This window comes from Phoca vitulina, unplaced genomic scaffold (assembly GCF_004348235.1).
Source record: "Phoca vitulina isolate PV1807 unplaced genomic scaffold, GSC_HSeal_1.0 scaffold119, whole genome shotgun sequence".
Taxonomy (NCBI): Eukaryota; Metazoa; Chordata; class Mammalia; order Carnivora; family Phocidae; genus Phoca; species Phoca vitulina.
In genome coordinates, this window is record NW_022589822.1 from 1002921 (window position 1) to 1017363 (window position 14443).

Here is a 14443-nt window from a genome sequence, read left to right on the forward strand (position 1 = left end):
TCCTGCTGCTCCTGGCTGACCCCTCTGCCGCTGCAGTCATTGCCCTGGGTTGAAATCTACCCATTTCATATTTCTACCTCTTTACCATCCCAGCCAGATAGCAGGCTCTTTTAGGGACCAGCTCTCACCCCCTTCTCTGTCTCCATCATCTGGCAGGATGCGTGGTGATTCTTGATATTACTTTCCCCCCCCCAAAACTATTAAAGGATGAGAAAGCTGTTCCCATAGAACTAAGAGCAATTAAGTTAAAACTTGGTTCTGCACTCGGTTTGACTTCCTCTTTTAGAATCATTTTTGGGAAGTACAACAAAGTTCCTCTTCACATTTCCCTACCAAAGTCGCCTTTGGAAAGTTTGGGGTACCCCAGGATCCCCATGAAGGCTTTCCTTAGCAGGCACACGTGGTGTTCCCTCATCCTCTGGACCCCTTCCCTGGGCCTGCACCATCTCGGGGAAGCCAGGGATTAGGGCTCATATTCCTGTTTGCCCAGTTTCCCATCCCCCCATGTTCCAAAGCCCATAGTGACGCTTGAGCTCCTTCTCTCCTGTTTAGTGGCCGCACCCCATCCGATGCCATGTTTTTGCAACAGGAATTTATTGAATCAGTAATTTTTCTCGTCCTCCTGCATCATTCCCATGAGCACACAAACATGCTGTTATTTCTCCTGTCTCAAAAACAAGGACTTAATCACACTGGTTTGTCCCCCTTCCGAGTGGACAAACGTCTCCTCAGAGGTTTACAGTGTCTGTAAAGGCAGAACCAAGCCAGGGCTCACCTGCCAGGCACCGTTTTCCCCTCCTTGTCCCAACCCAGCGTGAAGCGGCTGCCCACCTTCTCATGGCTGCCCCTTGCCATGGCTTCAAAAGGGTTTTCTAGTCTGAGGAGACATAGTAGGCCATTTGTGATGATTGGCCTTCCCCCTTTCAGTGCTTGACCAGGTTCTCTGCTGCCTTGGATCTCATGTGCCCTGGGCAGGGAGGGATCTGAGAACACTCCAGACAGCGGCTTTTCCTTTTCCCCTGGCATCCTGGTCTAAGCTGGTGGGCTTATAAATGTGTCAGGCATACATGAAGCTCGAGATACAAGACTTCCTGTCCCAGTGGTCACCATGCCTCCTGGCAGAAGCCCACACTTCCTGCTGTCACACATGCCCCTGCTCAGAAGAGCAAACCACAGAGCTATAAATCTCTCCACTTGGCATTTGCCAACTGCAACAGTGAGTATCTCCAATGGTTAAGAGCCCTGCTGCTGGCCCGTCAGCCTGTGAGAAAATGGGGAACTTGAGGAAGTTCTCCAGGAGAGGGCAGGGAAGTTTACAGATACTGAGGACTCCTTAGAATGGCGGGGCCACGGTCAATTGCAAATAAACATCTTTTCCTAGGCCTCATACCCAAGGACGTAGCTCATTCTAGGTCAGGGGTAAGTGGGGAGCCGAGGAGCCCTAAGTCTTCCCTAGTAGCTCCTGTGGCATGCAGAGCCATGTTTCTTTGGAACATCATTCTCTTTTCTGAGCATGGACTAAGCTTTCCCTGATCATTTTACCTCAATGCTTGGCTCTTTCTGAGATTCCTGTTGCACTGAGGAAAGTTCCTTTTAATTGTTTTAGTGTTTCTCAACAGGGCATGATAGCTTTGGGCCAGACAATTCCTGTCCTGCTCCACCCCCAACCTTTAGGACATGCAAAACACGCCTCTTGTCAGATGCCCTCTGGGGCGTCCTAATCCCGGATTGGGAAACACTGTGATTTACGAGGTGAATGCTTAAGTGTCTTCCATCTTTAAAAAAAAAAAAAATTCAAGGGGCACCTGGGTGGCTCAGTCGTTAAGCGTCTGCCTTCGGCTCAGGTCATGATCCCAGGGTCCTGGGATCGAGCCCCACATCGGGCTCCCTGCTCAGTGGGGAGCCTGCTTCTCCCTCTGCCTCTGCTGCTCACCCTGCTTGTGCTCTCTCGCTGTCAAATAAATAAAATCTTTTTAAAAAAATCCTTTGGGGGCACCTGGGTGGCACATACGGTTGAGCGACCAACTCTTGGTTTAGGCTTAGGTCATGACCTCAGAGTCATGGGATTGAGCCCTGAGTCGGGCTCCGTGCTCAGCGTGTAATCTGCTTTAGATTCTCTCTCCCTCTCTGTCTCCCCGTCCCACTGTTTGCCCTGTCTCTAAAATAAAATTTAAAAACATCCTTTGGCCCAGAGCTCTCCCACTTTATAGTCAGACAACCCTAAAGAATTGGCTATACTCCCCTTCTCTACTTTTTCTTTTACCTCACACTCATTACTAGTTCTTCCATCCTCACTTGAGTTCAAATCCCTTCCTGCAGCTGGACACCTTAGTTAATTTCTCTGAACCTCAATGTTCTCATACAGAAAATGGACATAAAAATAGTTACCTCTCCCATAGGATGGTTTTGGAGACTAAATGGGTTCTGGTAAAGCACTTGGGGGTTTACAGAAAGACAGTCGTCAACTTCAGATGATGAAGTCGAATGTGTATGATTCTTCCTTTCTTGTTGAGCCATTCTCTAGAAGTTAAATAACAGTGTTAGATGATACGATGGTGGGCACTCCTCATCTGTGTCTGATTTGAATGTCTGATCTTGGCTTTTGGACTGAGCCGGATGGTGGTAAGAAAGCTTTCTTATTCGTCACTGAGGTTTTTTTTCAGCGTGAGCATACATCCGTTTCTTTTACGTACCTTTGCCGCATCCACGGTGACGATTGTGCGACTCCAGTCCTGAGGACCCGTCCTTACGGTCACTGAATAAAACAGACTTGAAGATGGTGCATTAGTCGTTTCATCCAAAGCTGGGTGGCCGTGCATTTCCTTGTCGGAACGGCCGGTTGATTTCTCCGCCGTCCTTGTCCCGAGGCAGGCGCCGTGCGTGCAGTAACTGGCTGTCGCATCGCCTCTCCGCAGGCCTGGCGCAGGCGCTGGTTTGTGCTCCGGCGGGGCCGCATGAGCGGCAACCCCGACGTGCTGGAGTACTACCGCAGCAAGCACGCGAGCAAGCCCATCCGCGCCATCGACCTGAGCGAGTGCGCCGTCTGGAAGCACGTGGGCCCCGGCTTCGTGCGGAAGGAGTTTCAGAATAATTTCGTGTTCATTGTCAAGACGACTTCTCGTACCTTCTATCTGGTGGCCAAGACCGAGGTGGAAATGCTGGTGTGGGTGTACAGCATCAGTCAGGTCTGCAACCTCGGCCAGCTGGAGGATGGCGCAGGTGAGAGCAGAGCTGGGGTTCCCGTGCGCGGGGCGGCGGTGGGGGGGTGGCCGCGGGAGGGGCCGGGGCCGGGGCCGGGACCCCCCGCCGCCTCGAGCGTGTCTGCGCAGGCCGCTTGATAGCAGAATTGTTCCCACAAAGTACGCGGCTAGAGGTGCCTTCCTTTCACCTGGTTCTAGATTTCAGGCCTGAACGTTACAAGTGACTTCAGTGGCTTCGAAGCCACTCCACAGCTTTGCTTGCATCAGCCACAGACAACAGATGCAGTAAAAGTAGAATGTGGGTGAGGATGTCCTGGAGGGCTCTGGTTTTCCCCACGCTGTTGCTGCTGCTGATTTCCGGGAAATATTAAATATCAGGGTTTCTCGGTAATTCACGGAACTCCAGTTTTTCTGTTGTCGACTGGGTTGTTCAGCCCGGGGAGGTAGGAAGACAGAACTCGGCTACTTCTCATAGGCAGGGAAGAATTTCTCATATCTCCAGTCGGCTTGAGCTGTGTGCAGGACAAATTAGCTCTGAGGTTGCCCTGGGCCGCTCCTGGGCTTGCTCACTCTTGCTCTCTCTTTCATACACGTGCAAGCACATGTATTCCTATGTATTGTGCACCTAGCGTTACAATTCACTTACCTTCATGGAGTTTGCTGTGGAGCCCCTGATCCTCAACCTGTGAGATCTTGACGCTGATTTCCTTTAGCATGTTAATCAGTCCTAAGTTCCAGTGGCTTCAACGTCTCCACCCTTACTGTGTGTTTATCACCTGCCACGGAAACACACACTGGAACGCTAGGTGGCGGTGGGGAGTCAGCTGCAGCTCTCTAGGGTGGCACGGGACCGTGTGCTTCCTGAGGACAAAATCCTTTTCTTTTCATGAACCTGGGAAGCTTAGTAAGTGCAGTTAGCTATTCAGTCACATTACTGAGCTTCGAAAGCACTGAAATAAAAGGAAATGAAGTGATGGCAAGCTCTTTATCCTTGCTACAACAGATGAAGCTTACTTGCAAAGCTGCAGTGAATCCTTCCCGGCCAGAGTCCAACTCGGTGCAAACAGTGTCCCTGACCAATTCTTCCAGGCTTGCCGCTCGCTCTCTGCCACCTTAGTCCCTACCTTCAGCCCAAACTACATACATATCCGTGTGCAATGTTATGTGTCTCCTCTATTTCTTTCCTCATCCAGGAGTTATCCTAAAACATAGATATATAACATGTTTCCCAGTATCCAAAGTGGAACAGGAATGAGTCAGACACCAGGCAGAAAGTGGACAGGTCTGGTGGGAATTTGGAGGAAGCCAGAAACCACCCCCTATGACCTTTATCATTCCCTATAGCCCACCCCCCCCCCTTAGTTTTTAAGAGGATGTAAGAGTAGAGTCCTCTTCATCTGAGAACCACGCCCAGAGGCCTTTCTTGTGGCTTTTCACATACAGTGTTTGGTCCTGTATCCAGCGACCCTAGCTAGTCAATGCATCATGTGCACTCTAGCCAGGAGCTCTGCTAAATGCTCTTGTGTATTAGCTCAGCTTATCCTCAGAGCGATTTTGTGGTGTATGTGCTTTACAAAGAAGGAAACTTGCAGCAGGTAGGTAGCAGGCCTACGGTTCCAGTAGAGCCTGGACTTGAACTCAGGCAGTTCTTGGCCACTCGGACTCAGGAATCCTGAACTTCTGCCAGCGTGGTTCAAAGGGGAAATAAAAGCCGGCTTTTCATTGGAAGTCTCTGAATATCATGCTCCTTGAGAAATGTCGGCTTTACCAGCCATCACACCCTATTTCTTTCTTTCCTTTTCCTTACACATCATTACCATTATTCTTTATTTATGTTTTATTTGTCTGTCTCCTCTAGCGGACTGTAGACTCCAGTGAAGGCAGAGTCTGTCTTGGCAGAGTTAGAACAGTTCTGCGCGCATAGTAGGTGCAATAGAAGGTATTCTGCATAGACAGAAATACCCATATATCTGCATATGCAGATGTACATATCTGCACACATGCATATGTAAGTATGTACATACATGTTATGCATAAATATACGTGTGTGTGTGTGTGTGTGTGTGTGTGTGTATTTGTTGAGTGAATAAACAGTAATGCAGGGCTACGGCCGAGAGCCATAAAGAAGCTGTGAGTAGACTATGTTACTGCAGATTTTTAGGCCAAGAATGCTTGGCTTTTTTTACTCTTAATTGATTCAACACTTCAGTCTTGGAACATTGGCCTTCTTCCCCAGACATTGTTTATAGCTTGGGGAAATGGTCTCCTCCATCAGTACAAACACCAGCTGTGATTTGCATCTTCTATTTGGCCTCGTAGATGCTGTTTGAGATTTGTGAGTGAGTGCTATAGCCATTCTTAAACGTTAACCCAGGAAATGATTTCTCCAGCAGATTCCATGGAGAGCTTCTCTCGCATGCCCTGCTCCCTCCAGCCATCCCCTGCCAGCTCCCTTCCCACCTCCTTGCCGAGAGATGACCTAAGCACGAATTCCGTAGCCGCCGAGGAAAGCAGAAGTGAGTCAGAGTTTCTCTCCCTTCCTGATTATCTGATTCTGTCCAACTGTGAGACTGGAAGACCGCGGCACGCCAGGTATGCTCATGTGCACGTCTCTCTGTGTCTGCGGAACCTCCGCTGCCTTCTCTGGCGGGCTCTAGCGCTGAGATGTGTGCTCAGCATGCCTGACCAAATCAGTCCATTTAGCTGTAGCATCTGCTAGCGGGTGTGTCTCCCCTCACCTCTTCCTGCGGCAGCCAAGGTGGGGACAGATCACCACCAACCACTCTGAGGGCTGAGTCATGCATGTGGCTTTCATGTCTAACCTTGAATTTTCATATGTATCTGACACCGATAGGATGACAAAAATCAACAAACCATTGGTTCCTGCATCCAGGGCTTGGTGAGGGCTGTGGAGGGAATGTGGAAGCATGGGAAAGAGGCCAGCATGGGTTTTGTCGTGGATAGGTGGCCTTCCTCTTCTGACTTCTGCCAGGGACTTGCTCCATTTCAGTCACATTTATATGCTTTTTTTCCCCCCAGTCTGCCCACCAGATGTGATAGCTGGTCAAACTCAGACCGCTCATTGGAACAGACTTCATTTGATGACGTTTTTGTTGACTGCCTGCAGCCCGTGCCCCCCAGTAACTTGGCCCACCCCTCACGCCATGGGAGTGGCTCTCAGAAGGCGCCTTCCCTGAGGCCTCAGGCTGCCCTGATATGGAGCAGAGATATCAATGGGCCAACCAGGGATCACTGTTCTTCACCATTGCCAGAAACTTCCTTAAATTCCACCATTCAGGTAGATAAAAACCAAGGTTCCTTGCCCTATGAGGCAAAAGAACTAGACATCATGTCCAACATGCCACCTCCCCGCCCCCCGAAGCCAAGCCATCTCTCTGAACGGCGCCCAGAGAAGCAGCTCAAGAAGCCAGAGTGCACTATGGCACCAAGAAGAATCTCTCTCTCCGGTTTAGATAACATGAGGACCTGGAAAGGTAAGTGTTGGATACTGACAGTGAGAGTGAAGCCTGCCTCCTCTTTACTCCTTGTGTCCACACGAGGACATTGCAGGTGTCCCTGACTCAAGCCAGTCTGGTCTTCCAATAGAGCCAGGCCATTGGTGGAAGCACTCACCCTGAATGCTCGAAATTCCCCTTCAAGTCTGGCCACCTGTAGAGATCCTCAGGTCCCTGTGGCCGCTGAAGGAAGTCAGAGCCCTTGTCCCTTAGCCATGCCTCTGTCCATGTGATGAGCTCCCTACCTGAGACTAAGCTCCTGGTGTTTGTTTGGAGTCACTCAGGGTCCCGCTCGGTATAGAAGGTGATATATTTTGCCTCCGTTCAGCCAGATTCCATTCTTTGGCTCTCACGTGCTTAGTGAGAAGTGTGATGGTAGACCATGGCTCTTTTCTTTTCCAGCAATCCCATCGGCCCTATTCCTCCTCCCACCTGACACGTTCTTTCCAGGTTTAGCTGACTGTCTGCTAGTGGTATAGCTTTTTACCAAGTTGTCACTATTAAGGTCATTCTCACCCAGCCCTATCAGCTTGGTCTGTTGGCATGCCCTCCTGGAGCCCTCTTTTGCCTTTCTCTGTAAAGCTGTTTATTCTGATGGGGTTGCCTTGCTGCCTCCTCTCTCCCTCTCTCCCTCCCTCTCTCCACCCCCGCCCCCCGCCAATGTTCCAACCAAATATGATCAATGTAATCACTCCCACACTGCTACCAATAAGGTCATATCTTAAAGGAATTCTGCAAGTTTAAGGAATGCAAACCCATTTCAAATTGTGTCAATTTCTCATTCTGACTGTGGAGCTAAGGCACTCTGGCAGAGACCTCCCCCAGTGCCCTTAGTGATGCGACCTTTACACGTTACTTTCTGCCAACCTCGATGAGATGAGTGTAGCTGAGTACACAAAGGGTCCTAACGTGCTAACGTGTGAACAGTGGGCAAAAGGGGAAAACTGAAAGAGTATGTAAGCAGATTTTGGAAAGTGAAATTGAAGGAGTGCCTGACTGGCTCAGTCAGGAGAGCATGCGATTCTTGATCTTGGGGTTTGTAAGTTGAAGCCCCACATTGGGTGTAGAGATTACTTATAAAATCTTTTTTTTTTTAAGATTTTATTTATTTATTTGAGAGAGAGAATGAGAGAGAGAGCACATGAGAGGGGGAAGGGCCAGAGGGAGAAGCAGACTCCCTGCCGAGCAGGGAGCCTGATGCGGGACTCGATCCACGGACTCCAGGATCATGACCTGAGCCGAAGGCAGTCGCTTAACCAACCGAGCCACCCAGGCGCCCACTTATGAAATCTTTTTAAAAAGGTCTCAAATTGGAGAACAAAACATTGAAATAATTTAAAATTTCAAGACAGACCTAAAACAATTAGGTTGTATTCTTTTACATGAAAGCAACAAAGTCTCATCAAAATGAAACTCATTGAAACAGAGGTTTTGGGGCGCTTGGGTGGCTCAGTCGTTAAACATCTGCCTTCGGCTCAGGTCATGATCCCAGGGTCCTGGGATCGAGCCCCGCATCCGGCTCCCTGCTCTGCAGGAAGCCTGCTTCTCCCTCTCCCACTCCCCCCTGCTTGTGTTCCCTCTCTCACTGTGTCTCTCTCTGTCAAATAAATAAATAAAATCTTAAAAAAAAACCACAGAGGTTTTGACCATGAAACAAAGACCCAAAACGACAGTGATGGATAGAAGCAAAATGGATCCAATAAAGCAGAGGGAGTACGTCAAATTGATTATTCTGCCTAACCCATTGAGGTCTCCCTGGAATCAATGGTTGTGTGTAACAGCAGAGTGGAGTCAAGGTTCATTATTGTCCACATGGATCTCTGTCCAGTGACCCAGCACCCTCGATTGCAAAGGCCCTCAAATTCCCAACACTCTCCAGTGTCCCCTCTGCCATAAAGGAAATGCTGTGTATGGGAGGGTCTGCCTCTCAGCTCTGCTTTCTCTCCCATTGGGCCCCATGGTCCAGTCTGCACCAATGCCACAATCCCTTAATTATTGACATTTCTGTCTTGAGGTCTTCCCATCTGCTCTTTTTTTTTTTTTTTTAAGATTTTATTTATTTATTTGAGAGAGAATGAGATAGAGAGAGAGCATGAGAGGGGGGAGGGTCAGAGGGAGAAGCAGACTCCCTGCTGAGCGGGGAGCCCAGTGTGGGACTTGATCCTGGGACTCCAGGATCATGACCTGAGCTGAAGGCAGTCGCTTAACCAACTGAGCCACCCAGGCGCCCCCTTCCCATCTGTTCTTAAAGGGTACCATGCCTATTCTAGGCCAAGTTTATTTTTTATTTTTTTTTATTTTTCGACAGAGTGAGAGAGATAGTGAGAGAGGGAACGCAAGCAGGGGGAGTGGGAGAGGGAGAAGCAGGCTTCCCGCCGAGCAAGGAGCCCGATGTGGGACTTGATCCCAGGACCCTGAGATCATGACCTGAGCCGAAGGCAGACGCTTAACGACTGAGCCACCCAGGCGCCCCTCTAGGCCAAGTTTAGAGTCAGCTGGTCAGGTTCCAAACATACAGACACAAATCCAACTTGTGAAGATTTGACATCCATACAATGTTGAGTTTTTCAGTTCATGAACAGGAAATATCCTTCCATTTATATAGGTCTTATTTGATTTCTGTCTATAATTTGATTTATAGTTTTTAGTGAAGTCTTGCATATCTCTTATTAACGTAATTCCACATATTTCTTCTTTTTTTAATGTTATTGTCAATGGTATTTTAATAACTTTTTTGCTACTATCTAAAAATTAATTTAGGGGTGCCTGGGTGGCTGAGTTGTTAAGCGTCTGCCTTTGGCTCAGGTCCTGATCCCAGGGTCCTGGGATCGAGCCCCGCATCGGGCTGCCCGCTCAGCGGGAGCCTGCTTCTCCCTCTCCCACTCCCCCTGCTTGTGTTCCCTCTCTCGCTGTCTCTCTCTGTCAAATAAATAAATAAAACTTTTTAAAAAATTAATTTAGTTTTGGGGCACCTGGGTGGCTCTGTTGGTGAGCGTCTGCCTTCGGCTCAAGTCATGATCCCAGCATCCTGGGGTAGAGCCCCACGTTGGGCTCCCTGCTTAGCGGGGAGCCTGCTTCTCCCTCTCCCTCTGCTATTCCCTTGCTTGTGCTCTCTCTCTCTCTCTGTCAAATAAAGAAATAAAATCTTTAAAAAATTAATTTAGTTTGAGGTTTTGATTTTGTATCTAGCTTTTCTAAACTAGAGATTATGTTGCATTTTCTTTGTTTACAATCATATCACATGCAAATACTAATAATAACTGCATTTCATCTTTTATAACACATACTTTCATTTACTTTTTCTCCTGTCCCTGCTTGGGCTAGGAAGTCTAGGACTTTGCTGAATCTGAGTGGTCATAACAAGGATCCTTCTCTTATTCCAGCGTTTCACCATTATAATGTGACCTGCAGATTTTTGTCAATACCATTCATACCATTCAGTAGATTAAAGACATTCTCTGATAACACTACTTAGCCAAGTGTTATTTTTTAAAACTCATAATGGATATTGAATTTGTTGAAACATTTTATTTTATTTTATTTTATTTTTATTTTTATTTTTTTTAAGATTTTATTCATTCATTTGACAGAGAGAGACACAGCGAGAGAGGGAACACAAGCAGGGGGAGTAGGAGAGGGAGAAGCAGGCTTCCCGCGGAGCAGGGAGCCCGATGCTGGGCTCGATCCCAGGACCCTGGGATCATGACCTGAGCCAAAGGCAGACGTTCAATGACTGAGCCACCTAGGCCCCCCGAAACATTTTATGATCATATGATTTTTCTCTTTTATCTTCTTAATGTGAGGAAGTTTATTGGTTGATTTTTTTTGAATGCCAAACCAACCTTGCATTCCTAAAATAAACTCAACTTCATCATAAAGGGTATCCTTTAAATAAATTACTAGATTTGTTTTGCTCATGTTTTGAACTTGTTTTTTGATCTGTGTTTCTGAGGGAGATTGTCCTATACTTTTCTTTTCTTCTGATAACTCTGTCAGGTTTTGGTAGGAGAGAAAAAGGTTATGCTGACTTCGTAAAACAAACTAGAAAGTTTTCTTCTTTTTTAGTGTTTAGAAAAATTTGTGTATGATTGGTATTATTTCTACCTTAGTTGATTGCTAAAATTTACTACAAAAGCCACTGGGACATGGGGTTTGCTTTGAGGAAAGGTGTTTAAATTAAGGAATCAGTTTCTTTCTTTAGTCTTTAATAGACTATTCAGATTTTCTATATTTTTCAAGCAATCTGTTTATTTCTCCTAATTTTTCAAATTTATTGTCATAAAATTGATTATAATAGCCTCTTGCTATCTGTAGGATCTGTAATAATAGCTTCTTTTCATTCCTGATATTCATAATGTTGGCCTTCATCTGTTTTTCTTAATCAGTCTTGCTGGCAGTTTATCATTTTTACTAGTTGTTTTGTTTTAAGTAAGCTCTACGCCCAAAATGCGGCTTGTACTCACGACCCCGAGATCAAGAGTCACATGCTCTACCCACTGAGCCAGCCAGGCACTCCTGTTTTGCATTGGTTTTTGTTTTGTTTTGTTTTTTGTTTGTTTGTTTGTTTTTTACCAGAGTACAAATTTTGGCTTTGTTGAATTTTTTTCCAGTTGTATATTTGTTTTCTGTTGCATAAACTTTTGCTCATATCTTTATTCTGTCCTTCCATCTTGGGTCAGCAAACTGTGGCCTATGGGCCAAATCTGACCAACGGCCTGTTTTTTTACAGCCCACCAACTAAGAATGGTTTTTACACTTTTAAGGGGTTGTAAAAAAAAAAAAAATACCATTTGGTTCTTTCCAGAAAAAGTTTCCTGACTCCTGTTGTACGTCCTTGGAGGTAATTTGCATATTTCCCTAAATTCTTTTAATGGATGGGTGGCTTATTGAATTTCTGCCTTTCTTTTTTAACTAACGTACATGTTTAAGGCTACAGATTTTCTGTAAACATTGTCTTAGCCACATCCCACACATTTTGAGATGTCATATTTTCATTTTCATTCAATTCAAAATATTTTCTAGTTTTCATTGTGGTCTCTATTCTTTGCCCCATACATTATTTACAACTGCATTTCTTAATTTCCAAACCTGAGAATTTTCTAGTGATTTTTCTCATTGATTATATTTTGGTTAGAGAACATCCTCTAGTTCAGTCCTTAGAAATTTGAGATTTCTTTGCAGCTCAATACACAGGTATTTTTGTGAATAATCTGAATATACCTGAAAAGTATGCATACTCTGAAATTGCTCAGTGAGGTATTCTATGCAGGTCACTCAGGTCAAGTTCTTCAGTGATCATGTCGTTCATCCCTCCTCTATCTGCACTGTTTTTCTGTTTCCTTTATTGTAGCAGTCACCGAGAGGTATGTTCAAGTCTACCCCTATGATTGAAGAGTGAGTGTCTCTTTCTCCTTTATAATTCTGTCAGATTTTTCTGTGTATCATTAAAAGCTATGTTATTAGTTACATACGTCTTAGGATTTTATATTTTCCTAGTGAATTGAAACTTTTATCAATTTGACATGACTCTCTAGTAATGTTTTTGTCTTAAAGTCTATTTTATATGATATTAACATAACTATGTCTGTATTAAGTACTAAATACTACTAATAAATACTAACCAACAGGTTAGTATTGGCATGGTATGTATTTTCTCACTGTTTGGCTTTCATCTTTTCCATGACTAAATTTTAGATACGTTTCTTATAAAAAACATACAGCTATTTTTTTGTATTGTTACTTAAATTTTTCATCTAGTCTGACAGTCTTTCTCTTTTAACTGGAAAGGTTAACCTATTGGGGCGCCTGGGTGGCTCAGCCAGTTGAGCGGCTGCCTTCGGCTCAGGTCATGATCCCAGGGTCCTGGGATCGAGCCCCGCATCGGGCTCCCTGCTCAGTGGGGAGCCTGCTTCTCCCTCTCCCTCTGCCTGTCTCTCTGCCTACTTGTTCTCTCTCTGTCAGATAAATAAATAAAATCTTAAAAAAAAAAAAAAGGTTAACCTATTTACATTAATTAGATTCATTTTTACCATTTTATTTTGTGGTTTCTGTTTTTCCTGTTTGTACAAAATTTCTTACATGTAATCTCATTCCTTGCTTTCTTCTGAATTGAGTTTGCTACCTCTTTTCAGTTTTGTTTTTTACCTCTTTTCAGTTTTAACCTCTACTGATTTGGAAGTTATACATTCCATTTCTACTTTTAGTGATTACCTTCTATATTTTTGTCATGCATACTTAATATCTGAAATTTATCAATATCCTTACTCTTCTCCCAACGTAATACAAAGACATTAGAATGCTTTAGACCTAATTACCTCTCCCAACTTAATATACTAATACCATGTAGTATTTTATTTTTTTATTTTTATTTTTTATTATGTTATGTTAATCATCGTACATTACATCATTAATTTTTGATGTAGTGTTCCATGATTCATTATTTGCGTATACCATGTAATATTTTACTTCTATCTTTAAATCCCATAGGATAAACATTGGTATTATTTTATACAGTCATTTTTTTTTAAAGATTTTATTTATTTGACAGAGAGAGACACAGCTAGAGAGGGAACACAAGTAGGGGGGAGTGGGAGAGGGAGAAGCAGGCTCCCCGCCGAGCAGGGAGCCGGACATGGGGCTCAATCCCAGGACCCTGGGATCATGACCTGAGCCGAAGGCAGACGCTTAACCGACTGAGCCACCCAGGCGCCCCTACAGTCATTTTTTTTAAGCTTCACTTACATTAAGTATTTTGCTAGTTTATCATTGCTTCTGGCATCTCCTAACTTCATTCTGGGATGATTTTAATTCTTTTTGTGGCTTATAGATTCACAGTTACTATATCTTCAAATATTGCCTCTCCATTGTCCCTATTTTTCCTCTGGGGGTCCAATTATATGTATTATAGATTTCACACTCTGTCTTGTGTGTTTCTTGAATTCTCTTTTACATCTTTCATCTCTTTGTACTGAATTCTAGTAATTTCTTTCAATTTTTGAAGTCTCTCTTCGGTTGTGCCTAATCTGCTGTATAACTCATATTTTGAGTCCAAATTTCATTTATTTAATTTTTAAAGGAATATTTATATTTCAAAATCACTATTATAAGAAGGTACATAGTGCTTACTTCAGCAGCACATACACTAAAATTGGAATGATACAGAGAAGATCAGCATGGCCCCTGCACAAGGATGACTGGCAAATTCATGAAATATTCCTTATTTTGCTTTCCTTTTCTAATGTTTATGGGTGGAGAAACAGGCTCTGATAAGTGACTACCTAACTGAGGACCCTTCTGGTTTCAAATCCTACCCCCAATTCTTTTCCCATATCCTTCTTGAGAGTTTTCTGGATATTCAAGAAAATATGCATATATAATCTACTTTTTAATGCAAATAGTAGCATTCTTACACTCTACCGTATCCATTGATTTTCCTCTTAAGAATATATCTTGGATATTATTCAGCCATAAAAAAGAATGAGGGGCGCCTAGCTGGCTCAGTCAGTAGAGCATGCGACTCTTGATCTTGGGGTTATGAGTTTGAGCCTTAGGTTGTAGAGATTACTTAAAAATAAAATAAGAAAAAAGGAATGAAATCTTGTCATTTGCAATGACATAGATAGAGCTAGAGAATATAATACTAAGTGAAATAAGTCAGTCACAGAAAAACAAATAGCATATGATTTCACTCATATGTGGTATTTAAGAAACAAACGAGCAAAGGGAAAA

General features: G+C 44.5%; 1 protein-coding gene and 1 non-coding gene across 3 annotated transcripts in view; both read left to right on the top strand.

The window, feature by feature from the left end:
• GAB3 (GRB2 associated binding protein 3) overlaps positions 1-14443 on the top strand; it is an 89784-nt gene that overhangs the window by 41556 nt on the left and 33785 nt on the right. Inside the window, exons 2-4 of one of the 2 annotated variants that reach the window (XM_032398749.1) lie at positions 2916-3219; positions 5594-5792; positions 6240-6694. In XM_032398749.1, the coding sequence (XP_032254640.1) occupies positions 2916-3219; positions 5594-5792; positions 6240-6694 (958 nt within the window). Of the gene's footprint in view, positions 1-2915; positions 3220-5590; positions 5793-6239; positions 6695-14443 lie in introns of both variants that reach the window. The other variant, XM_032398748.1, reaches the window with a different exon arrangement.
• Positions 13833-13939, top strand: LOC116628436. Its single transcript, XR_004298622.1, has one exon. It is a non-coding gene; the product is annotated as a U6 spliceosomal RNA (small nuclear RNA).